Below are 27,701 nucleotides of genomic sequence, written 5' to 3'. Positions count from 1 at the left end.
AGAGGAGACAATAGTTTTCTTTCACTTGAGTGGTGATGGTTGTGATGAAATTAATGTGTATCTATATAGAAGCCTGTATATTTTCTTTTTTTAACAGTTACTTGCTTCTTTCCTGCTATAAGAAGTTGCCATAAAAGATCACAAAAGTCATTGAGATGTTTTCTTCTTTACCTAAGAGCAACGTTCTCAGTTCTGTAGAGACGATTACAAGTCATGCCAAGGAGTTAGATAATTGATCTTTGGGTTTCCTGTGATGTCTTCTGTTGTTATTTTAGCTAATACTTTCTGTATATTTCATACCTGTTTCCCACTTTAAGTCATTTAAAGAGTAATACCAGTTCATTATTACCAGCACTCAAAAGAGAGCAATCCACGTAATAGTGATGAGACTAAACCAGCCATATTAGTGCTACATCTCATTATTCCAAATTATGCTGCAATTACACAAAGTCAGGAATTTTCAGGCTACTCTTTCCTGAAATCTACTCAAGTGTATCGCTCAAATGGATATCAACTGATGCCCATTGAGATCAATGACATGGGCTTTGATGGCCTTCAGAGAAAATAGCTGTGTCTTTGTTTTTTCCGCAACAAAACACTCTCAAGTAATCCATTTTCCCTTTCTCCAAGTGGGAACTGATTATTAGTTGTTCCAAAGTGCTAAATGTAGCAGAAGTGCAAAGATTTGTGGAGCAAAGAGGCTAGGCTAATAGTGACCAATTAGACCAATATCAGATGTATACTGGCTCTTAGCAGGATTTAATGAATAGCCCAACCTACCAGCCTGCTGCATGAAAACATGCAGTCCTGATTTCCTCTTCTGCCACACTCCTGGCAGCGTATTCTTGTTTTTCTCTTGCCTCTGAAATTTTGGCTCCGTGCTCAGATGATTCAGCACACTATAGTTGCAGCCACATAACCCAGTGAACCCCACCTCATTCAGCACCTACAGCACTTTAGAGCGACCTGTTTCCTCAGCAAGGTGAGATAAAGAATGTGTCCTGTGTGGGGTAGAATTTATCTGCTTTTGAGTCCTGAACCCCAGAAATACATGTGCATTTATTATCTTGGTGAATCAATGTCTTGGTTTATGGTTGAATCTCTGCATAGAGGAATAGACTGTGTGATATTAATGAAGCAAAAAAAGGTTGAATCTTAGGGGCTTGTGTCTGCATGAAGAAGCTACTCTGCAGCAAGCTGATGAGTAAAGCTTTAGCCTCAGAAGTTATTTGGCACTGACTCCCCATGTGACACTTCTGTTCCACACTGAGAGTACCTTTGGGTGATGAACATAGTCAGCCTTTGCAGTGGATTAATTAAGCTGAGCAAAGGCGCTAATAATGTGCAGCAGAAATACTTACAGGGGTGGCTGATGCAAAACAGTTATTTGGGGCATTATTTCTCTATAGACCACTTCTAAGAACCACTAGTTAAAGTGTTGAACCACATGCTCATTTGAAACATAAGGCAGATTAATTAATGATAATAATTCTTCACTATTTGCCAATAAGGCTTTCCAAGTGCTTTGAAAATACTAGGGGGACAATTTAATTTTTAAAAATGTTTAAAAGATTTATTTTCCACTTTTTACTCACTTGCTTACATTTCAGAGTTTAACAGATTAACAGAATTTCTAAGTAATTTCATGCATGTGCTTTGCATCAGTCTGTGTATATATATGTATATACATTTAGAATTTTAATGCACAGCTCTCTCCTTGCTGCTTAAAATACTTAATCTTTGCTTTTAACTATCAGAAGAGAGTTGACAATTGTAAATGTGTTATTATAGCCTTTGTGTACGAGTGCACTGAAGCATATAGGATTGCTGTTGTGATCCATATCTTTTGCAGTCAACAATAATTCTGCTTCAGCAGGATGGTACAGTCACACACCAAGTCAATGCCTTAGCCATAGAGGGGTATCAAGAAACCAGTTTCCAGTTCTGCATTTTGTATATTGAAACAAACAGTCTCAAATTGGTTGGTTTTATATATTTAGTGCACTGAAACCTGAATTCTTACTGCCAGCCAATGAATCCTAGCTGGTACCATGTTAGGAGCTGGCAGTGTCTCATGAGAGACACTCAAGAAAGCTGATATTTGAAACAAACACTCTTCAAACCTGGGCTTTGTTTAGGAAGTTTATCTTATAATTTAAAAACTGCTCATCTCCATACCTTTTCGCTTTAAAATTGATTATTTCCATTTTAAAATGATCTTTGTCTTTCATGCAAGGGCTATTTTAGATGGCTCATAGATTCAGACACTGACATCAAAGTCTGCCTTCTATACTTATATGATTGATTCAGTTGCAGAACGTGATGGGAATGTGGTAAAAAATAGAAAGGCAATCACTGTGACTGAGCATGAAACATTTATATAGAGTGTAGTGAGTGTTTCAGAGAATTTGTATCACATTAGTCTGTCATGGGTATGGAAATATTCTGAATTTTAAGAGTAAGGAGTAGTATAAATCGAAATAACTGTAAGTGCAAAAGGAGTGAGCACCTTTTCTTCCGAATCTCATCATGCCTGGTGAGATCTGTGGAGTATTAGCTCACTGTTATATTTTATATTTTATATTTTCTGTTTCATAGCAAATGGTATCTTAGACAGCAAACAAATCTGTACTCCATCACTAGAGCCATAGGTCTTAACCATGGTAGTAAGTGACTAAAAAATAAATTTCTTGTTAATATTTTTATTCTTGAATAATTCCAGTGTTGTGCTAGCGTGTATATCTTGATCTGAGATGTACTCAAGGCACGGGCTTCTTAGAAGGGAGCACTTGCCAAGGGTGATGTAGTACGTGACTAAAGCAGGTACCACAGGTTACAGCCGCACTCAGGCAGAGGTGCAGCCCCGTTGGTCTTGTGTGAGCATCCCTTAGGGACGTACCCATCCCTGAGGGAACAAGTGGGACAGCAGGAAACAGAGGTGTGATAGTTCATACTGGAAAGGGACTGGAATTAGAAGTGTAGGATTATTGAGTTCATGTCCTGAAGGGACAAATGATATAATGCTGAATTAAACTAAGAGAAAAGGAGGCTTAGGGGAGACCTTCTTGCTGTCTACAACTACCTGAAAGGAGGTTGTAGCATGGACGGTAACTCCCAAGTAACAGGCGACAGGAGAAGAGGAAATGGCCTCAAGTTGCACCAGGGGAGGTTTAGATTGGATATTAATAGATTTCTTTCACAGAAAAGGTTGTCAAGTATTGGAACAGGCTGTCCAGGGAAGTGGTTGAGTCACCATCACTGGAGGTATTTGAAAGATGTGTAGACATGGTGCTTAGGGACATGGTTTAGTGGAGGACTTGGCAGTTTCCAGTTAGAAGTTGGACTTGATGATCTCAAAAGTCTTTTCCAACTTAAACAGTTCTATGATTCTATAAGATTTCACTTATTTTGTTTTCCTGTTAACTCTTGCTCCTTCTTTGAGGCTGGGCTTACGACTGTGCACAGGAGAGAGAACTGATCCCAGTTTCCAGCTCTCTCTATTTTGAGATATTGCTTAGCCAAGCCTCAGTTCCAGAAAGGGAAATATAAACAAATTCTATTCCACGTTTATCTTTCACTAGCTCTCAGCAGTCTTTGATAGAGGGTTTACTTAGAAGAACAGATAAATGAGTACACGAAACATTTTATCATGATAAAAGTATCACAAAATAAAAAGCACATCAGGGTTTCATCTCTGGCCTTCATATGAAAAGACCATGTCCATTTAGGAAACAAAGGTGGAGCGTGCCCAAGGTGCATTAAACATAATCCTAAGTTTTCTGGGAATCAATCCTACTTCTTCATTCTCAGAGCTTATATTTTTCTGTGTAAATGTTCTTTGGACACTGTCATAAATCTGGTTGTTTGGTGTGTTACTCAGAAAACATTGAAGTTCTGGGCCCAAAACTGCTGACCAAGAAATGTTCTGCCAGCAAGGCTTGTCGTAATTTATATTTCTATGAGAAATCAAAAGGCACCCGTGGAGGCGTCTCTCTATTTCTATCATCAGACCGTAATCCAATTATAAGGTTCCAAGTTCCAAGCTGTATTTTCATCCAAGTTTTCACCTACAAGAGTGAAAAATTATGTAGAAGTTGCATTCAACTCTCATTAAAACTTATTATATAAACAATAATTAATGGTTAAATTCAGAGTTGAAATAGGATGAGGAAAATACTGGAATCCAAAGCTTTTCAGCTCTCTTTTTCTCTTTCCTAGTCTCCAATCTAAAATGGAGTTGTGTAAGGAGTGGCTGGGGAGGATGGGCAGTAAAATCTCTGCCTCTGGGATCAGATGAGGCCCTACAGAATGTGTCAGTGGTATCTGACACAAAGCAGTAATTTTATTTATAATAACTTATTTTTTTTCTCTTCCATTTCCAGCTTCAGAGCCCAATTTGAAGGTACGTTCAAGGTTAAAACAAAAGGTGACAGAAAGGAGAAGCAGTCCTTTGCTCAGGAGGAAGGATGGAAATGTCAGTTCATTCAAGAAGCGGCTCTTTGAGGTGACAGGTAATTAAGAATGAGGAAATTCTGTAACAGCTGCAACTGCTCATAGAATACTGGTGATATTTTGGAATTGAACCTCTTTTGCTAAACAGAAGGTTCTATCTTTTTTTTTTTTCTTCTGCTGAAAAGAAAGCTATATTAAATAAATGGTTGTGTATAATTAGCTTGTAATGTACAGCTTTCTACCATTACTAAAAAGTCATTATCAATTGAAAGCCATACTTTTAAACCAGCTTGGAAACTGGTACTTTACAACAGCGAGTACAAGAACATATAAATATAAATGGTAGACTGTTGATGGCAAGCGACGTCAAAGGAGAAAACAAGCATAGTTTCTTCCCCTAATTTGTGTCTTCTCTATTCTGGGTCTTGCATCTTCTACTTCCCATCTCCCATACAAAATGCAGGTGCTACTAGCAAGCATAAAAACACGTATCTGGTATTACTTAGGTTAATCAAGGACATTTTTGGGATCTTGTGTTTGGCTCTATCCTTTTGGTTTTACTTGTTTGAAAGTGTCAAGATAAATTGGTTTTGATGTAAGGGCTCACTAAGCTGTTTTTGAGAAAACAGAGTTAAAAAATTTAAATATTCAGTGGCATATTGTTGATCCTAGCAGACAGTAAGTATTTATAGTAATTGAAAGGGAACTTCTAACATGTAAAAATACAGAATTATACATATAGAGGAGAATTAAAAGGAGGGAAAAAAAAAAAACACAACACAAAATAAAATTTTCTCATCAAGTATTATTTGCTTTCGGTATTTTTCCTGTCCTTGAACTTAAAAAATAGCAGGGTGGATGAACCATGAATGCTAAAGCTTTATTTCACATGTTTCGTATTGCAAAGTGGTAAATCATGGATATTATTTTGAAGAATTGCACTCACATTGCCAAATAGCCTAAAGCCCTCTCATTTTCAGTCCTTAGGACTAGTATGCTTCCAAGGCTTTATCTGTTGATTTGAAGGAGCATTTACAGTATTTGGCCTCATTCTGACATTTCTTGCTTCGACTTCGCATCAATATTTGGTATCTTGATGGCTTATTCAAGGGATGTTACAATCAGGCCATGTGTTTATCCAACCAGCTGTTACTAGTGTATCAGACAGGTATCTGAATTCATTTGGTATATCAGAATTATGTCACACCAAGGTGGGAATATTGAACATGAACAAATTCACATCAGTGTCCTCATACATGCAGTTCTCGTGACAACTTTTCACAGTATCTTGTTTAAAACTGGAATATGGATGTGAATGTACGTATGACAGTAAATAAATAATTTCCTTATAAATTGTTTCCAGATTAGAGTTTTTTACACCTAGTTTATTATTTCCATTTACTGGAGCTCTTATATGATTCTTGATCTCTGCTTCCTTAGTTTCAGCTGGATTCTTTATGTTTTGTATGCTCACAACTAAGGTATAAAGAAAAATATTTTTCCCAGTATTTTTTTTTCTGCAGCCATTGAAAGAGCAGAAACCTGAGAATAGATGTGGTCTCTCCCTACCTCTGACAATAATTTGGAGCTTTACAGATTGCCATTAAAATTATTCATATTAGCTATATGACACTTTGCACGTTTCCTAATCAAAACTTCTCTGATCAAACATTTCTGGCTGAAGTCCTTTTATCTTTTTTTTTTTAATTCTTTTAACTGAAAGTAGCCCTTTATTTAGATTTCTGTTTATACAAAATGTGCTATCATAATTATTAAAAAACTGAGAAAAAATAAGTTTGTGTTTCTGTTCTTCTACGAAAACTAATGAGAATATGATGCAAAAACTTTACTTGACCAGTTAGTATAGCTGGGTACGGATTCACATTAGTAAATCAAATACAGCTCTAGTAGGAAAAAACAACAGGTCCAAGAAACAGCAAGGAAATGTCCCAGTAATTTCAAAGTGAGGTATTATTTTGCATGTGAACTGGGGCAGAAAGAGTGAAGAAGCAAAGAAGTGGCTATAGAATATTTACTGTCATATTCTGATGTTAATTATTGTAACTTATTGTGTTCATTAATTTGAAAACTATCACTTGAAATAGGCTTACCTGTTCTAGTGCTGTGTTCTTCCATCTTTAACCTTGTTAAATGTTTCCATTACATAAACTTAATTTTGTGTAATTTATGTAGGATTAGAATAACTCAATAAAAAAACACACAACGAGATCATCTTCTTCTCCTTTACCTTAGACAGAACTTAATGAAATTTTAAATCAATACAATATACGGTCTTTCAAATGCTATATTAAGATTTTTGCATGCTTTAAATATTTATTTGTATTTGTGCTAAAGATATAGTGAAAGTGGTGTATATTATATCATCATTACTTGCATATAAATGATTATTCCACAAGGGGCTCATCCCCTTTCTAAACAGAAGGGCAAAGGCAGTAGGTTTCATGAATTGACGACATGTTTTCATGACCTTTGCAAGCCTGCTATCTCTGTCATTTTGATCTTTTACAGAGGCAGGACTCTTTGCAATTAAAAAGAAAATACTTTCTTTTCTTTTTACTCATTACAAGTTCTATAGCTGTATGTCTGCCTGATACTGAGTATCATACCATCTTTGTGGAAAAAATAAATAGTAAATTCTTCCTTTGTGTAGCAGAGAGATCAGAACGAGAAAGACCAAGAGTATCCTTTCTCATTAGCACTGTAAAAGGAAAATGAAAAGAAATGGAACATGTATTAAAATTCTTTAAGTAAATAGTTCATTCATAAATAATAGATACTTTTCAAAAGCAAACAAACCTGTGCCATAAAGAGTGTACAATTAATCAAGATCATATATTCCTTTCCAGTGTGAAAATCATATATCCTTAATCTGTTTTTCAGAATCCTCAGTCAGTAGCAGCTCCCCTGGGTCAGGTCCCAGTTCCCCAAGCAATGGTCCGACCAGCAGCATAACAGAAAATGAAACCCCCGTTTTGCCATCTAACATTCAAGCTGAGGTAAGACTTCTTCTCTTTATTGAGTAAATAATTGCTCAGTTCTCTGGACTGGAGAGATTGAAGAATGCAATTTGATGATACTCACAAGCAGAGCAATTGCAGAAGATAGAATTATCAGGGATACCAGGACACTGCAGGCTGACATCAGAGTATGTTATATATGAGATACATCTTAATGTATGAGATGCGTATTCAGGAGGCCAGCATATATGAGATGCATGTTCAGGAGACTCTTTGGTAACAAAAGTCCAAACAACAGCAGCAGTGATGCTGCTGGAAGAGCAGGAGGACGCTATGGAAAGAACTTGGAAGCATCTGTGTTGGAGAACATACCTTCTGGGATAACCTGAAGAGGTGCACAGTGCTAAATGCTGATGAAGAACTTTCATATGTAAAAGAGTGATTTAGGCATTGGTGACCCTAGCACTTACGAATTACGGTGGTCCAAGGTTCAGATGGCTGCTGAAGTAGATTTTTTAAAATTACAGTATCAGAGTTAGGTGGCTAAATCCTTTTTCACATCTACCTTTTGTTTTCCAGTACCTCAGTTTCCTTATTGGTGCAGAACCTACCAACATAACTGACATGCAAGAAGTCTTCAGTACTCATTTTGTAAAGCCAGACTCTACATGGAAGGAATCTTATCTACTCTTTATTGTTTCATACATACATGCCTATAACAGCAGGAATGCAGCTGGTAAATCAGTGGTGATAAAACTCATTTAGCACAGATTGACATGCCCAAGTCATTCTTTCCACGGCAGTATCGAAAAGGGACAATAAATGAATGCAACTAAAAGAGAATCAAATTCCATGATATTCTGTATCCAGTGCCTATACTGACAGCAATTCCTGCTTTGGTGGCTAAGTTTTCTATTAATTGTTGGTTTATACTGTTTATGTTAGAGAAATTGCATAAGAAAATGGGATTTAACAGAGTTTTAGCTAATGGAGCTATTTCTCCAGGTCAGTGGCAGGACATGCACCTCAAAAAAAACATGGAATGGGCAGTTCAACCTCCAGCAGTGACTTTTCCCCATAATGAATTAATTGTGTGTGTGAACTATGATCCAAGGGGCAGGTGGGTGACCTCTGCACACTGATTAGTAGCCTCTCTCTGGCCCGTAACCAGAAAGAAAAAAAATTGCATTGATGGCTAACATGTGGTCTTGCCTCATAGCCCCCCAGTATGTGATTGCAAAGAAATTTAAATGATGCAGAGTAAGATCCATCATTTGGATTAGATCAGATCCCACTTTGGTGGAATTAAACAGTATATTTTAACATTGGGAATGGTTTAGATAGAAGATTGTGATATGTGGATATTAGTGCAGCATTAAGCAGGAATTCTTGTCCAAATTGGTCTTTTATTGACTTGAGGACACCTCAAAATGCAAGGAAATAATGTATCAGACTGATGTATGATGCTTGTTACTTTGCATGTTATAGTTTCTGGACATTTGCTCACAGTGTTGAACCACCATCAGACATCTGTACAATCTGATCAGGCCGACAATCTCTGTTTTGGGAGATCTGGAAAGGTTGTAGCAAGAACGAGCAGAGTTATATTCTGTTTATTAATGGAACACTGCATGTCGTATCATTTGCCATTACTGTGTCAGGCATCAGAAGTTGTAGGCCCAACATACAATCACAGATGCTCAAATGAGCCTAAAAAGTTCCTTTAGAAGTTGAGTTCTGTGGGTTGGAGTTGGTCACTTTGCTCACTGGAAGTTTGCTGAGAAGCTGAAACTACAGGCTTCCATTTCTGGATCCAGGCAGGGATTTCTTTACCTCTCTGGTTACTTGACTCTTAATACTGTGGTCCTGTGGGCTCAAACATTTTTCCATGAATCTCAACTTCAGTGCATTTTGATTTCAGTGGGATTTTCTTTGGTAGTTTAACAGCAGCCAAACTTCCTGTGTATCTCTTTTCTAGTTTAGCATTAGCTGCCAACTCTCAAAGGCTGTATAATCAATTTTTCATCAGATACACAAAGTACAGAAGTTTCTAATAATAGGATAAGTGTTCCAAAGTCACCCAAAATATCGCTTGTTTTGCTGTAATCCGGCATGACTCACATTGCTGTTGTTTCATAATAGTTGTTGTGACATTTGCAGTAAGTGTTGTGCTCTTGTCTGAGTGGGTGGATAGCCGTGGTTTTAATGGCAGCAAATAAAAACACTTTTTGCTGGGGGAAAACAGGTTGCTATGACAAAGAGCCATTTACCAGTAAAACATGAGTCAATACCATAAATGATTGCACTCTAGCGCATAGACAGAATTAGAGCTTTATCAGTAATGAAACAGTTTCTGAGAGTATTTTTGCCATATCCATTTGAATAGTGAGACTTTTAAGTGGTTTACCATCCAGAGCAGACAGTAAACATTTACATTTTTTTTAATGAACAAAGGTACACTGCAAATGCTACATTTTTGCAGATAGTCTTTCACTAACACAGTTCCCTTAGTGGTACTTTCAGTACCGTTTGTTGAAACGCTGATCTCATTATATGAAACTTGAAAGTTAAACTCAAGATTTTAATTGCACCTTATAAATAAAATGCTGTTTTTATTAGGCCCAGTTGTCTCCAGTATCATCAAGGTTCACTGCAGTAGCTATTTGTCTCCTGTAGCACGCCATACACTTTCAGGTGCCCTGCTGTGCTGAGGCTAAATCTTACTTGCATGAAAAATGCAAGGAGGATTGAGCCCCTGCACAGCATGTCCCTTGAGCTCAGAGAGATGACCTGCCTTAGTCAAGTGAAATTATTAATCTTAGGTGATCACAGCCTGGTCAAAAGCCATTGAACACAAGGGAAAATATCCAGTTGGCGTAAGCAGCCTTCAGATATTTTTCTTTCTCTTTCATTTGTGCTTTGCAGAGCAACATTTCTTAGAATATTGCCTCATTATACAAGAGACATAACTAACACGCACGGCAGATAAACACATACTTGCTTTGTGCAAACCTGGAGCACTATGTTTCTAATGCTCAGCTCCTTGAGGTGCTCTTTGCAAGTGAGTAGTGGCAAAATGTGTAGGTTTCTGACCAGCTGGTGAGCTTTGCTTCAAGTATATGTGAAGAGAGTCTAATTAATTAGCAAAAAACCCATCCCAAAAGCCTGAAGAAGTAAGAATGTAATTATGAATATTCAAAGCTTTGCCAGTCTTACTGTAGATCCTCAATTTATTCAAGCCAAACCATTTCCTCTTGCCCTCCTAAGGTATAAATGCACATAGAAGCGCAGGTGTTCCTGCTTCTCAGCAGCTCCTGGTACCAAACCAGAAGTACAATGACTAATCATGGTTACTTGGTGATCAACATGTACTGTTACATTTAATTATTGTACTCTGTTTTAAGAGAATAACTCTGTTGACAGGATATTTTAAGCATCAGGAAGCAGGTTCCATGGACCCAATGAGTAAGTACATAGAGGAGCAAGTAAGGCAGTTTGTCTTTGGGTGAATTTAGAGATAAGGACCATGGTTTAGCCATTGTGCTGCCAAATGGCACAGCTGACAACTCCAGTTTGTGCCATCATGTGAAGGTATTGTCAATTGTGGAAAAAGAGAAGCTGCAGCTGGGGCCATGCAGCATATGCAGGACCCTAATCTCTGCAGGTGGGCTACTAAACTTCTCTTGGGAGAAGAGGTTTAACTGATGCTTAGGCTGGTGTTACCTGAAAATATTTTCACAAATGTAGTTACCTCACCAAATGAAAATTACTGATTGTTAACACTATTAATAATTGGATGGAAATGCTCTTACTAATAAATACCTGGTTTCAACATTAAACTCCCATGATACATAACGTGATTGAGTCTGCTTTGTGAAACAATCATGTATGACCTTGATGTTGGAATGCACTTTACTGCTATACACATTGTCACTGTTACCTTTGTTAATTCAAATCTTAAAAGGTAATAGTGGCATTCTGAAAACCAAAAAGGAAACATGCATTTTTGAAGTGGCTCTGTATAAATGCTGCAGTTGCTACAAATTTGATTACATTCTAGGATGCACGTTAGAGCGGCTGCAGTGTCTTTTTTTCACTTACATCTTTGTAGTCTCCCTCAATAATATCACCATAGTCTTGACATTCGTTATCAAGGCAAGACACTGTTAGCCAGGAATTAATGCAATATACAAGTGAAGCTTATTTGTTTCATATGCTATCTGTTGACATTCCCTAGGTACCAAAAGAAAATTACAGAGATAGACTTCTTCTGTTATTGTCTCAGTGATAGGTCGTATCTCCAAACAAACTGTATGAGGAAGGTTATGTTTTGGAATAACATCCTGTGTTTTTGTGCTTAACCACCTTTCATTGATGGTCTGAAGTTGCATTGTATTAACACAAAGTATTTTACAGAGTTAATTGATATTCCAGGTTTGTCCAGGGGAAAATCTACAGCTCCCCACAACATGCTTGACAAGTTATTATATTTACTTTAGTCAAAGCTCGAGTGTGCAGTATCCCTCTTGGAGGTGGTCTATTATTGGAGTCCCATATGCTTTTTGTTTGGGAAGAAAGCAGTCACTGTGTCATACTGTTACACAGGGTATTCTTTTTCAAGGATGTTGTTCCCTTGGGGACCATATCATGCCAGAGTTCCTAAGTCTAATAAGACCTTTGTAGCTCTTATTGTGTTAAAGTTCTGGGAGGGAAGCAAGAGTTAAACAGAAAATGTAATTCAAGCAACTATACTAGACCACATGTTGAAAAACATGACTGTTAAAGCAGAAAGGCAAAGGCTTCAAAAAGATTCCTGTTGTGGTAATGTAACTTTTTATGTTTCTTCCCAATGAATCTAGAATGGGAAGGCAGAGGGTGATCTTTGTAGAAAGTCTGGTTTTACTTGACAGTAATTAAAAATCTGTCAGCAATTCCATGTCCTTGAAAATTATATCACAAGGCTTCAAAAGAAGTGTTAAAGATTTTAACTTGAAGGGAATTTGGAAGGCTATGAGGGGTATCACACCATCACAGAATGATAGGACGCTGGTTTTGTATATATGCAGAGAGAGAGAGTAAGGTTTTTTTTAAATGGCAGATGTGGCAATCTGCCTCACTCTCTATCCCAAATTCCCATGTCAGTGGAAGTAAGTATTGTGCCTGAAAGATCCCCATATCACAATGAGTAAGAAAATACATGGACTAGGTAGAAACCACATTTCATGTCTCACAACAAAATTTGTAATAGCAGTGGTAAAGGTATAATACATCCACATTCATGACACCTTTGATTTGGCTAGATATACTCCTTAATTAATTGGCTAAATTCCCACTAAGTTTCTAGTAGTGAAAATGCAGTTGATGAGAAGAACTGATGTTGAGCTGATGAGAACTTAATGAGAAGAAATGGTCTGGGAATCCTCAAGATTTCAGTTTTGCGTGGAAATTTTATTTACTAACCAAGAGATAATCCCAGACATATTTTGGTTGTTTTCTTAAGAAAAGAAATACCAACAGCTTCATCACAGGGACAGTACTTTTCCTTACCTGAACCCCATTGGGTTGCAAACTAACGTAAGATACATAACTGGCTTTCAATGTAACAGGGTAATGAGCATAAAGTAACCAAGATAAAAAGCTTGGAGATTATACTTACTTGTTTTTCTCCTTTATTCCAGCATCTGGTTTCACAGCAACGCCTTTTGATACAGGATGAATCAGTGAACTTGCTGAGTCTGTACACGTCCCCTTCTCTGCCCAACATTACCTTGGGACTTCCAGCAGTACAACCTCAAATCAGTGTAAGTGACCAGTCTCAAGCCTTCCTGTCTACTTTGGCTTCCAGAAAACGTACTTTCTGACTATTCTCTTTTTTTAGCATTTTGGAACATAAGCAATTCCGAGTAGGAACCATTGTTGCATTGGGCAACATCTGAAAATTTAAGGGCACAACCTGGAAGCAATAATCACTACTAACTGCAAATAAACAAGTGCCAGTGTGGAACTTATCTAAGTATGGGCTACATGCATTGCACTTATGTCTGCAAATCAGATAAAAGATTTCAGACATGGTGAGAAGTATATGAGGAGATCATTTAGTGTAAAAATTCAAATTCCATGATCAAACCTATCTAGTAAAGTACAGCACCTGTAACATTTTATGAGATTCCAATAGCAACCTAAGCTGGACTGAAGCATTCTAAGGGAAGAATCTAGTGTCCCTGTAGCTAGGTTTGTTATTTGAGGGGTGTGCTATCATCAAACAAATAAAATTGGTAGTATGTGAACACCACTTAAAATTTTAATGACAAGTTGTATTCACATGCCTTTTGTTCAGTCTGCAGCAATCACTTTTATTTAGAGCTAAATGTTAAATTAATATGTGAAATGTATGAAAACACAGACATGGAATGTATGGAAATCCATGCTGATGGGTGGAATCTTTAGATCTAGACCAAGTTACAGTAACCTAGAGGTGAAATCTGAGGCTCAGTACAATACCTGTAAATTTTGCCACTGGTAAAAACTTAGATTTTCTGATTTCAATTTAAATTTCTTAGAATGTGAATTGGTAACTTCTATAAAACTACTATGGGTGTAATTACAGCTTTCCATGGTGTAAAAAAAAAATCAAACTATATAATCCACTATTGTTTATAGGTACTACTTAATTTCAGTGCTAAACATAGTGTCAAGTTAAAGTTCTCTGTTATTTGATGTCTTTCTCATTACATTTACTGTTGTCACCAATAATAAATTGCTGCAATCCAACATTTTAACATCAGATATAGAACTTTGCAAAGAAAGTTGTGTAAGCTTTAAATCAGTTCTCTAAAAGCCTTTCATGAGATATTTATAAGCAAATTATTGTGTTTAAGGGATGGAAAAATTGAACTGATAATGAAAAGTATTGCTTACTTTTCCAGACAATAGCATCAAAAATTTCCTAGCTATTTAACAAAAAATATAACTAGCTTCAAAGTAATTTTATAACATTAAAATGGGAAAGAAAATATGTTTCATTTTCTTGCTCAAATCATATGAGCTTTTGATGTGGCCATCTAGCAGCAAATATTACTTTTGGCATTGGAAAAAGCAAAGGGGTTGATTTATGCAAGTAATGTTTATTTCTGTTACCAGAATAAGCAGTTGCAAATTGAATGTAAAGTTTACTTTGGTGTTTGTTTTTCAGAAAAGGGTGATAGTAGAGTGTGAAGGAAGCATACACCCAAAAAATATTCCTGAAAAGCTTGGTTTGCCTCATTAGGATTTTTTAAATTTAGCTTATCAGACATACTGTTTTTACCATGTCATACCATAAGTGGTTATCTGCAAGCCTCAACATGCTTATTTCTGTTATTATTCTTTTTGTAAAAATTGTCATTCTGCTTTAACTGCTCTTTAAAGAATTTTTTTAAACTAAGCAACAAAGAAATATAAAGTAAGTTTGCAATGCTGAAAGGCCAAAACTTCCAAAAGCTTTAAAACAATAACTGCAATTTATAAGGGGGCTTTGAAATGCCACAGACATACAGGAGCTCTTGATGATTCTGTAGATGAGAGTTTAACTATACAAATTCACTTTGCAACGGGTAAAACTTACATTTGTACTGTCCTTTAGGGAGTCAGGGAGTGCTCCAGGAAAAGTAATAGCTTCCCACTACTACAGGTAATTATTTTGTTTTGCTGATCGGCTTGCTGTTTGATAGGAAATTATGTGAAAAACCAAGCCTTGCCTGTTCCAAACTAAATGGAAACTATTTCCTCTGATCCCCTGTTTTCCTGTGCAGGAGGCTGTGGGAAGGTCTTTAGGAATTTTAAGGATAGGTCCTCTCTTTTCGTTAATAATGTTCTAACTGGTAGTTCCTTATGCTTTGGCTTTTACTACTGTTCTTTTTTTTTTTTTTAAGTGGATTCATTACTCAGTTTCTCACAGTGTTGCATTTAACTGGCATGTTCTTCCTTTTCATCTCACAGTCACAGTGCAAGATAGGGACATTAACCTTTTCTTCAGTATGTATTCATAAAGTATGACACTAGACCATCTAACCAAGCGGAGATATAAATGGCGAGGTCTATGAAAATCAGTTACCAGTGCTGTTGTTCTTTGACAGGCTTCATCGTCATTCAAAGAAAAGCAGAAGGGGGAGACCCAGTCGCTCAGACAAGGAGTGGCCTTGGCTGGACAGTACGGGGGGAATGTTCCTCCGTCCTCAACTCATCCTCATGTTGCTTTGGAGGGAAAACCAAATAGCAGCCACCAAGCTCTCTTGCAGCATCTGTTACTGAAAGAACAAATGAGACAGCAGAAGCTTCTTGTGACTGGTAATGATCAAGGCTTCAACACAATCATAATTTAAGATGTTTTTAATGACATTTATATTCACATTAAAGTCAATGTGGTAATACAGATAGTATCCATCCTAACCATTGGGAAAAGTGGAAGGGTGGGAGAAAAAAGAATAGTATCTTTGTTTTCCCCCTTTAGTGATTCTGCTCCAGTCTGTTAGCCTGAAAGAATTCAATGATTACAGAAAAGGGAAAATGATTACTTCATCACATTCTTTTGCAGCTGCTGAACTTCCCAGAGTGGCGAGGCACGTGGTACATGTCCCGCTGCATCAGCGCTGATGCAGAGTTCTGCAATATACACCCCTTTTCTTGCTGAAAGCTTTCTCTCCTATTAGAACGATTAGTTTGTTGTTCTTCACACGGGAGTGAAATGTCCCTGTTTTGCAGGAGCAGTTCCTCTTCATCCACAGTCTCCTTTAGCAGCGAAGGAGAGAGTCTCACCTGGCATAAGAGCTGCTCACAAACTGCCTCGTCACAGGCCGCTGAATCGAACCCAGTCAGCTCCTCTTCCTCAGAGCACTTTGGCCCAGCTGGTCATCCAGCAGCAACATCAACAATTTTTGGAGAAGCAGAAACAGTACCAGCAGCAGATCCACATGAATAAGGTGAGTTCCCAAAGTAAGGAATTTCACATAAATGTGGAGGCTGAAAACTGATAAGGAAGTTTAGGTATTGGTTCCATGTGGCCATGGTCAGTGGACAGTTTCTTGCAGAAATGTCTTGTTTAAGCATAGTTTGTGTATACATTTGTGTAGTGTATAGATCTTCATTTTCAGCTTTCTGAAATATGCTACAAAGGTAATTTGTGGTTCTTGACAGCAGTTAGAATACAGTTTAAGAAAATAGCATTCGAAGCATCTTACAGGTTTAAATTACAGGTGGTTTCCTATTGAACAGTAAAATATGCCTTAAAGACTACTAGATTCCTATCCAACTTTTTAATGGTCACTTTTTAGCTTTAGCAATCATTCCATGCAGCTGCCTTTGAATGGTATGTTAAGCTTGCTTATTGTAGATTAGTATTTGGAATAAATATATAACTCATTTGAACTCAGTCAGCTAATTACATTTATCCTTTTTTGTGTAAGAAACTTACTAAACATCTGGAGAAATTTTTAATCATTTTTTATCAAAACAACCTTTCCTCTGTAAGTCAGTTAGTAACATGAAAGTTTATAATCTATATGGTAATATAAAATTGCCATGTAAGGAGAAAGACAAGAATGTGCTATTGCTAACATCAGATACACAGTTGAATTGCACCCCTCTTGCCCTGTAGAGTAATACCTTATTCTGAGAGGGGGAAAGAAGTAAAGGGACCATCCATTAAGAAACACAGAACAGCAGAATCTAAACAGATTTATCAGGAGCTAACGCTTCTACAACAAATGTGGTGCTGTTCCCTGGTCTGAATTAAATATGCAAGTAATTAAATGCTTTTGTCTGGAAAATGTTTTTCTGCACTTACTATGTAGCTTTTCGAAATTTTTTTGCTGGAGTTCCTCTAGTAATTCAAAGACACTGATCGTGCATCTTTAGTTGTCTTTTTTGTTTGAGGGTTAATTAATAACTATATGTAAGAGACAATGGCAAAGAAGAAAAGATGAAAAGTGGGCATTCAGCCCTTATACCTAAGAGAAAAGAAAAAAATTAAAAAAAAAATCAATCCATCTTACTGCGTGAACTTCCCAGGGGATACTGATTCTTTGGAATCTACTAAGAATTTCCAACAAAATTAGAAACAAACCTAGAGTTTAAGTACATAGTTTATACAGTGGTTTGGTTATTAAATCTTGTCTTAATTAGGAAAAATGAAGACCAGAAAACTTCAAAGTTCAGAGCTGATCCTTGCATGTTAACCCCTCTCAGCTTGGGTGTTTTGATTACTCAACTAGGACTCCAGTTGGCTTTTCTTTGAGTATGCATTCCATATGTTTAATCAAGATGGCATATGTATATCTTGTAGCCTCAGGTTTTGAAAATATTTCACCTGCCCTCAATTGTCTGAAGAGAAAAGAATTTTTACCAGTAAAGTACTGAGTCTTTGTGCTGTTTGTGGGTATTCACTACTAACTGATCAGTTCATGCATTCCTCACAAAGCAAGGAACCCCACTGACGTGTTTTTCTTAGATCATATGCTTATTGACATAAATTCTACCATAGCATTTGGGGATATGTGCTGTGGCATATAGGGACATTTGTCCTGCATGTGAAAATTAAACTTGAGTTGCGTAAACATATTGCTAATCACATAGGACTAGAAATGCATCGTACCTCACAAGAACTAGGCTGGATAAAGAAGTAAAAAGACAGCAGTTGGTTTGGGATAATGCTTGTTTCAGTAACTTTTTTTTTTTTTTCTTCCTGAGTTAAACCACAATGAAAATATATGTTAAGGAGAATAATTCCCTCTCATACACGAAATACACTTTCATTCTCATGTGGTTGTTTGTGATGAAGAGACAAAAGAATTCCTTCTTTTAAAACCTGGTGAGCCTAGCTTTTATTCTCTGAAGTATAGGCTATACACATATGCAGGTAGTAGAAACTCAAGTTTATCCTAGGGCCTTTAGCTGCCTCAGGCCTCCATGACGTACTTCCTTTGCCTCCATCGGGAACAGGAATTCATCAGAGCAGCAAACACCCAAGGAGGAATAGGATCATCCTGCAGCCACAGCAGCAGCGGGTTATCAGTGAATGAAAGTGGTTCATCAGGCCTTACAGTTTGCAGCATCCAGGTTCTTCTGCAGCACTGTTCTCAGAAGAACAATTCTGATGAATACTACTTAAAAAAAGTGTCAGTGCTCTAATCATGTATCTATCCTCTGCAAGAATACTGAAAGCCAGCGGGGTTTCTTACATACTTAAAAGAAGAAACTCTATTTTTAAAAACTGGAATGTAAGGGCAGCCTTTAGACAAGAGAGTGATAAAAGATCAAATCAAGGAGGGTTTTGAGTACTGAATTTAAAGCTATATTCTTTAACCATTTAAACTAAAATTTTAGATTGAACACCTGCACCTGCATAAGGTTTTTGAACTCTGATAGCATGGTGGAATATATTTTGTTCATTCTTAAAACTTACCTCTATTTTTAGTTGAAGTTATTTGTTCATTATATAATTTGCATGGCTTTACAATCAAACTTACTTGAACTCTGCAAAGTTATTTGAACCTTAAAACTATAGATATTCTGGACCACGTAGCAGAGCAACACAATATCTTCCCATTTGCTAGGCCAAATCTGGGCGTGTATCAAGTGAACACATGCACTTGTTATTTTCCATTGTTCTGTCCATTACTCTTCTGTTCATAGGCTGTATAATGAGATCTTCACAGAGGTCTAATTCCCTCCATTTCAGTCATGAAAAATGTAGTGGGGTTTGGTTTGACTGAGTTTTTTGTTTAGGTGATTGGTTGATTTTTTTTCTGTTTTGTTTTGGTTTTAATAGCAAATACTCAAACATTCTCTTAAAAGTTTTGGTGAGAAAGACCAGAATCTTTTTAAGCTGACAAGACTGAAATGCCAGTTGATCAAGCGCTTAGAACAAGTTAATACCTTCTTTTCCTTTTCTCTTTCTCTTTCCTTTTTTTCCTTATGTTTAGGCCTTCAAGTACTTAAAGTTTTAATATATTTCAACTAAACTCAGTATTTGAATGTTTGCCCTGAACTAAGATGATATGGAATGTGTCAGTACTCCCTGAAAGATATTTATGGTCAGATCTTTTTGCAGACATATAGGTGAATCTTTCTTTAACAACAGAAAATAAAGAGTTTCTTCCTACCTCATTGATCTTGTATTTATCTTGTATTAAAAAGCCATTTCTTTTCTTTGAGAAAAGAATATACTTCAGCAGCAAGCCTGTGCTGCTGTGAGGGTGATAACAAGCAAAATCTAACATAGGTCAAAGGTAAAGAATTCCCGTGGATCATTTCCATTCTGAAAAGAAACAAATCATTGCCAAGAGGTGTGCCTCTGTCCTTAATAACAAAGAGAAGATCCCCTATGGATTATTTCTGGTCAGCTGTCAGATGCCAGGCTTTTGATGTGGGAAACGGTATATGTCTCCACTGAAGTCTGACATCTATACCTGCGGGATCTAGTATGCTGACCTCCTGAAAACATTCTGCAAATGTTGACATCCCAGCCAAAAGTAGGTAGAAACCCTCGTCCCAGCTTTCTGGGCTAAAAATAATAATGAATGTGCAGTAACCTGAACTCCACTTGTCTTAGGGAAGATCATCTTTGCCATTGTCAGCTTTAATATACTTCTGTCCAAATGACAGCTTATTTCCTCATAAGGCCCTTTGATCACTATTGCAGGTCTTCATTCTGCTCAATAAAGGGAATCAAAAGTCTGAAACCTCCAGCTAAAATTATTGCAGTTGGATACAAAAAGACCATTACTACATAAGAACCTTAAAATCCTGATGTTATTTGTGTATCTCTGTGTCTAGAAAGCTTTGATCCTGCGACTTCTAGAAAAGTCATTTTGACGATTTGTTTTCAATGGTAAAAAACTTGTCTGTATTAGAGTATTAAAGGTTAAATAATGGGGAAGTTGGTAGCATGCACTGAAATATGGGAGCAGTATGGATAATATTAAAGCTTAGATAAGGAGTACCTGAATTTCAGTTTTTATTCCAGGATGATGGTTGGTTTAAAAGCATCTTTGTGTAGAGAATCAGTGACTGGGCAAGACTGTGTGGTAAAAAATACATGAGAAAAAATATATAGGAAGTGAAAATTTCTTAGTGCTTTGGATGGTGATTGTAATTGACCAATATTGGTTAAAAAAATAATATGGAAAAGTAGGAAGATTAGTTGTTGTCAATAGGAATATTGAAAAGGTACAGTAACACCCAGATTAATCATTCACTTCTCTGAATGATATTTTATGAAATACAGAAGACTGTATCAGCTTCAGCTGGGGTAAATTAATCTAGTTTCTTTACGTATATTACAACTGAAGTTTTGGCTTTCCAGCTTTCACATCTGACTGGCATCTTTTGAAGGTGAAAGGTAGAACATTTCTTCTTTTAAATATTGCTTATAGCAGGGGATTATTTGGACAAAACTATAGCAGCGGCAGACTATGTTTGGAACTGAAAAATGCCCAGAGTCGTTTCTCCCATATTGAGAACTAATGTTTAAGCCACAATGCAGAAGAATGATTCTAACAGATAAATACATCCTTTAGAAATGTTGTGCTACGTGAATAACAGACACAAGCAGGTGCCGAGTCATTTCAGTACATGTAACAACATACATAGCTGATCAAAGTAATCTTACAGCCATAGGAGAGGAGAAAAAGTGTGCTCCATAAGTACATACATGACTTCTTAGAAGCTGCCACCATATATTTAAAATAAACAGTTCATTAAGAAAAGAAATATATGGGGTTGCTGTTGCGGAATTTTGTGCTTTGTCTCTTTGTAAAGATATCTTATTTAAAATACATTTTTTTACGAGAGCTTAGGAGAAAGCTTGCTTACAAAGGAGAAAAAACGGCAGGGACTGCAACTGAAGGACTTATAAAATGGTCTGTTGCAATGTCAGATTATTCATACTTAGCCTTCCATTTTTCTGTAGAAGCAAATAGGTTTTATTGCGTTCGATGTCTCTTTTGGTTGGACTCTTGCAGTTATACAACAGAGTTGATGTCTGTAAATGCTTCCTCTCCTGCTGCCACTATTTACTTTGGCTCGTGCATATCCCTTACGGTTTAATTTCCTGAAAATAAAAGGGAAAAAAAATATAGGTTACATTAACATGAAACCATTTTTTTGAGTGATCCTTTAGTTAGAATACCAATAACAGTAATGCCTACTGGTTAAAGAAGACCAATCTGTAACAACTCTAATTTATTTGTGAAACAAAACATGGGTTTATTGTTATTTTTTAAATCTAGTCTTATTAAAACTTAGATTAAGTGATCACTTTTCCAATATCAAATATATGCATAAATATGAGGATTTAAAGTGAAAGATTTAAACATTAAGTGTAAGCAGAAGTATCCAGCTGCACAGTGAAAGGACTTGAGCAGTGTTTCATTCAGGGCTCATTTTCTGCCATGTAATCCAGCTTTAGATAGAGAGATAAGATAGAAATATTGACTCTAAGCTGATATCTTTGCATGTCTCCAGATAAGTAATTTTCCACAGTAGTACCAGAAGATATAAAATGAGATGTTTCTGACTTAGGAGAGCTGAACAGTCTCCTGGTAATGCTACTAATGTAATTACTGGAATAAGATGGGGCCAAGCTGCCTTTAAAAACCACTTTAACAAATATGAAAGCATGGTGGTGATACAGAGAAACGAGTCAGCTGTGGTTTAGCATACTGAGCAGCAGGAGTGTTTTTAAGGTTTTGCCCCCACCATGACAACCACCCTGTTTTCTCATGCAAGAGAATATGACTATATGACTATAGCGCCTCATAGCCCCTTGCCTGAGGCTGAGTAAAGTCACAGTGTAAAGGATGGTTTTAATAAAATTTTGCAGTAAAGATGATAATATGATTGCACTTTGTAAAATCTACTGTGTAAATATATAAAGACTTTAATTTCACAGTTTTAGAAAATTTAATTTGTTTAGCTCCTCCTGTTGTAGAAGCCTAGAGCAAACTGCCTGCTGACTTCCATGGCCTGTGAGCAGTCTCCAAAACAGGAACACCGCAAATTGAAATGCACACAAATACCGCTCCACTCTCCGCAACCCCCTTACATGTGCTTGCATCACTCCACTGATGACATGCAAAAAGCGTTTGAAGATGTTCCGCATATAGATTATATACTGCAGTCCATCGTGTGTTTCTTCATCAGCAGATCTGTGCCACACAGCAACATGAAGAAGAAAGAGCCTGACATAGGAGTGAAAAAGCATAAAAGAAAGGAGAGCAGTAAAGAGCTAACTATGTCTCTTTGCTGTGGACATGCACTCATTTTCTCTTGGCTTCCCCTGCAAAATAACCTACCTGATGTCAAGTAACTGGCACAGGGAATGGTTTACAGATGGATGAGCATCAGTGACTCTCGTAGCTGTACAAGATTATCTGTCACACAGATGTTTCAGCTTGAGTTTGCTTGCTCACAGCCAGCCAAGCAACCAGCCCTGCCTTGCTTTTCTTGTTTGAGGAGTGAAGGGAGTTTGGCCACAGGTGTTTAACTGAGTGACAGAGAAGTGTACCCGAGCCGAATACACGTAGTTAACTTCAGTGCTTTGTTGGTCGGTGTCATCCCCTGAGAAACAACTGGGAGAGATTTATGGGTTTGATCTGAGAAATTTCCCAAATGCCGCTTAATGAAAGGAGACAATCTGCTTTAGTTACAGCAGTAAGGATTCCCCAGCTTAGAGCATGCCACCTGCAGCAGGCAGGATACACATGCTGTGATTTGCCAGTTACTACAATAATGAAAAGGGATTTTTTTGTTTGTTTCTTTTTAGCAAGCCATTAAAGTCTCATTACTCCTCAAAAATGAAGGTTTGCTGTGACCAAAGCTTGTAGACTTCCAATGTGGAATTTGTTTCTCCTCTGATGGAAGGCTTATGCATCAGAGCATCAACTGGAACTGGACAAACAGATCTTTCAACTCTTGTTGGCTTTGTGGGAGTTCCTGAATCCAGCTGTAGGTTCTTGATCATACTTTACATGACAACCCTGCCCTTCACTAGGGTGGTGTTTTTCTATGTGCATTAGCAAGCAGAATAAAACTAGGCAGTCCATGGTTTGTGACAAAAATAGCTGTACAGAAGCCATCCAGTAACTCAGCATATAGTACTAGCTGAAATTACGTTTGAAAGAATTGATAGTTGGTAGGGAAGGCAAATAGGAAGAGCAAAGTATGTAAAAATAATGGTAAGAGGTGTGTTTTTTCTCCCTCTTAGTATATTTGGCTTTGGTGATGCAAATCAAGTGGGCCAGTTGAATAAATGATTGATAATTACTCATTTGACCCTGCAGATGCTTACTCACTCATCTGATTTGTGCCTCTTTGAATGAAGTAGGCATTTTTTTTCAGTTTTGGCTTTTTGGACTACATCTGGACTATTTTATTTGCTGCATCTTACATAGTAAAACATAAAAACGTACTTGATTGCAACACTCAGGCATCTGGCACCTCAGCAGAGCTTTGCAATAGCAGTTAATGGTGTAAAACCAATATTGTCTGGGTAGCTGTGTTATATCATCACTGCTGAAACTGGCATACTTGTACCATGCATGAAGAAATCTGTAGTCTTTCGAGTCAGGAACAGCTGTGCTTGTAGTATCTTTGTGCCACAGGAGAGGGGACTGACACCAACTCTTTATCACCACTTGTTTGTTGCCTTTCAGAGCCTTGGTGCTTTGATTGATAGAGAGGCTTGTGTGAACATTCCCTCATTTGCTTGTAAGAAATATTAACCAGATTGTTAATTGTCTTTTACCTTAGACTTCCTTTATTATTTTGTATTGTGGAAGGTGAACTCTAATATACTTTAATCAATTCCTGCATTTGTTTGAAGAGGATGAAGGGAGACTGATTTCTCTTAGTAACCAGCTGTAAGAGTGTAAGAGATGCATAGTGTTTCCAGTACTCTGCCGTATTTTTAGTTTAGTATGGCATGCTCTACGTACATGATGCTTTCTACTGCAGAAAAAACAAGTGACCTTTTCCTTAGGAACTTTGATTTTTTTTTCCCTGTGCATTTATATTTCAGCAACGAACCACTGCCTGGGTTTGCTGCAGAAGCTTTAATTTTATCTGTGCAAATCTGGTACTTCTCAGTGTTTGGCATCAGTGAAAGAAGTCAATAACTGCGTTCCCTCCTTCTCTTTCCAGATGCTCTCTAAGTCCATCGAGCAGCTGAAACAGCCTGGCAGTCACCTGGAAGAAGCTGAAGAAGAGCTTCACAGCGACCACTTGATGCAGGAGGAGCGAGGTCCCACCAGCGGTGCCAGCATTAGGGCTGAGAGCAGCGGCGCTGCTGTGGATGACAGAATAGGACAGCAGGTGGGGGCTGTGAAAGTCAAAGAGGAGCCACCGGACAGTGATGAGGATGTTCAAACCCAGCAAATGGAATCTGGGGAGCAAGCTGCTTTTATGCAACAGGTAATAGGCAAAGATATAGCTCCAGGATTTGTAATTAAGGTTATTATCTGAACATCATGTGCATTTTCTAGGCTTTGATAAGCAATTGTGTTTTGATTCACTGATCTAACAAATCCTGATTTACTGTTTAAATAATCTAACAAAGGCAGAAGTGTTGTATGCACACTTGAAAAGCTCATTCTTATGGCCACTAATTGATAAAATACCTGTTGCAGTCAATTATTCTACATAAATCTTTGCATAATAGCTGATAGACTTTGTATTAGCTCAGGATTACTTTACATAGCTTAGTTCTAGTGAAAGAGAACTCGTGTCACGTAGGTTGTTGAGATCAGCAATTGCTGGAGTTAGTTTCCAGACCTGATTGATGAAACATTCTTCTTTGATTTTGAATCCTCTGACTTTTGCTTTCAGCTATCTGTATATACTGTATCATACTGTAGTCTTGAACACTGTTAACATTAGGGTAATTATTTCCCCAGTAGACAGGTACTGACTGCTATATCAGTGGTCCCAGGCTGGTGTATAAAGTATAATTCAGAGAAGAATACAAGAGGCAAGGCACTGTTTAAAAATGGCTTTTTTTTGTTTTTGTTTTTTTGCACTGCTTAGTTAATTTTTCATTCTGTCTTATTTGATGAAACTATCTGCAGAGACATCCTTCAATGAGAAGCGAAATGCAGCATTAGGTTGCAATCAGTTGTTAGGATATTGCAGGAAAAGCACAGAACTGTTATTGTTACCATCCGATATCCAGTCACTTGTGGGTTTTTGTCTTGTTTTTAACAAAGACTAATCATACAATATCGCATAACCTTTACCGCTAGATCTCATGGACAAATAGTAAAAATAAGGGCTGTGCATAAAATGCCAGCTTGGCAAAGGAAACCTCAGCTTGTTGGTGAGCATTTGGCCAGCGCTGAGTCAAGCACGGTGCAGCCAGCGAGCTGGCGTCCCCTTCCCTGGCTGCGACATCAGAGCGGGGCGGGATGCGGTGCAAGGGCCCTGTTTATTTAAGTCGATACTTTGTCAGGTCCCCGCTGTTCTCCTGCAGAAAAGTGATTTTGGGAGGGGGGAGAGGAAATGCCTTATGGAAACAGGAAGCCCAAGTGATTCATGTGCTGAGGAATGCGGGGCGGGGGGGACAGGGCAGCGCTCCCTCTGTTTTTAAAGGCACTCTATGAATTGATTTATTGTCAAAGAAAATAACAAAGCGAGTAGGGAAATTGTTAAGGAAGCTTTCCAGTGAAACATTTCCTTCATATTCCCTTTTGATATGTTTACCTTGTTTTATAGGTTTACTTTTGTTAAGCTAGTTAAAGATTCATTGTATTAAGATCTCCTTTAATATGGATAATCCCAAACTGACCTGGAATCCTTGTCAGGTTTTTTTTCTACTAAAAATATTTATATTTCTAAAGCTGAGGTATTTTAAGGTGCAGTATCCTGTTTCAAAAGAGAGAGCTGTTTTGCCAAATGTAGAAATTGTTCTAAAATGTTAGTAGCATGTGTTGTTTACATATGCTCTAATACTGTTAAATCTGTTCTAAAATGTTGCAACTTCTAAAGATACATTATCCTTTTTCCTAGAAAGTCTACAAACAAATGACTAAATAGTTGCTATATAATGAAAGGCCTCTTGAAACATAAAGATCATCTTAGATATGGAAGACTTATTAACTGAGAAAATGTAGGTGATTTTTATGTGTGCTTCATGTTCGAACAGAAATATTTCTCCACTTCGGATGAAAAAGTCACATTCACATTAAAAAAAAAAATGTAACTACATGTTTTTCCCATTCTGTATAATTTTCATTTTATTTAAAACCTGACATAAGCCTCAACTAAAAGGGATAGTGCATCTTTTAAAATAAATTTTATCTGGGGAGAAGTTTGCAAATGGAAAGACTTTTATACAATATCACTTCAAAGACATGTATTCACAAAGGACAAAAGATATTTTTATAGTGTCATTCAGGTGAGAAACCCCAGTATATTAGTGAACTTTAATTTCAGAATCTTTCAAATTTAGATAAAATTAAAATAGAGAAACTACCTGGAACCAGTGAAAAGGAAAACTGGGTTTAAACAACCACATTTCTAATTGATAATTGTCTCTTACATTTTAAATCTACTGTATTTATTATAATTTGCACCCTTAGAGGTGATCTCTTGTTTTGTGTTGTAAATATATTCTGTTTGTATGTTCCCGTTTTTTTGCCTTCTGATATAAGTCTCTTCCTTTCTCAAATAAAGTTTTTTTTAAAAGATCCCCTTTCAGTTATCTGACTTTGTGTAAAGTTGATAACTTAGTTGTGCTTTTGCTTTGTATAATCAAGTATGCTTACTACACATTGTTGAAAAAATTCAGGCTTTCAGAAGCAAGGTTTTTATTACGCGATCTTACAATGATTACACAAAGTCTTTTTTCAGTCTCTTGTTTTGTCCTCCATCAGTCATTATAAGTTTTAGTGAATGTGGAAATATTATTATTGCATGCTCATTTTCCCATCATGGCATCCGTCTTGAACATGTGATCATATATTGTACCCTATTGGAAAGGTAAAGGCAAATCCTGGTTGCTTGGCTCCTAATTATCCAAAATTCAGATAACGAACTGAAATAATTTCCATGACATTTCTAAAATCTGCCTGGAACGCAAAATGTGTTGATCTGACACTGAGCTTATACTGACCTCTTCAGTGTTCCTCAAGACGTTTGTGAAACCAGAGTCCACCTGTAGATATGTGGGGGAGCAGGGAATCCACAAACTTTGCAGACTTTAAAGCAATTGTGTGAGATGGTGAAGTCCTACTTTAGAGAAAC

The 27,701-nt window shown here is 37.2% G+C and overlaps 1 protein-coding gene across 24 annotated transcripts in view; it reads left to right on the top strand.

Moving 5' to 3' along the window:
- The window catches only part of HDAC9 (histone deacetylase 9), a 466,647-nt gene that overhangs the window by 256,800 nt on the left and 182,146 nt on the right, over window positions 1-27,701 (top strand). For 18 of the 24 annotated variants that reach the window (XM_071805072.1, XM_071805059.1, XM_071805061.1 and 15 more), the window contains 7 exons: window positions 4,383-4,511; window positions 7,354-7,469; window positions 13,109-13,231; window positions 15,052-15,099; window positions 15,545-15,755; window positions 16,170-16,387; window positions 24,606-24,875. In XM_071805072.1, coding sequence (XP_071661173.1) covers window positions 4,383-4,511; window positions 7,354-7,469; window positions 13,109-13,231; window positions 15,052-15,099; window positions 15,545-15,755; window positions 16,170-16,387; window positions 24,606-24,875 — 1,115 coding nt within the window. Of the gene's footprint in view, window positions 1-4,382; window positions 4,512-7,353; window positions 7,470-13,108; window positions 13,232-15,051; window positions 15,100-15,544; window positions 15,756-16,169; window positions 16,388-24,605; window positions 27,148-27,701 lie in introns of those variants that run through there. The other 6 variants (XM_071805064.1, XM_071805065.1, XM_071805063.1 and 3 more) reach the window with 2 other exon arrangements.

The sequence above is a fragment of the Patagioenas fasciata genome, chromosome 2, assembly GCF_037038585.1.
Source record: "Patagioenas fasciata isolate bPatFas1 chromosome 2, bPatFas1.hap1, whole genome shotgun sequence".
Lineage (NCBI taxonomy): Eukaryota > Metazoa > Chordata > Aves > Columbiformes > Columbidae > Patagioenas > Patagioenas fasciata.
Note: the sequence above shows the minus strand (reverse complement) of the source record. Positions and strands in the feature narration are given on the sequence as shown.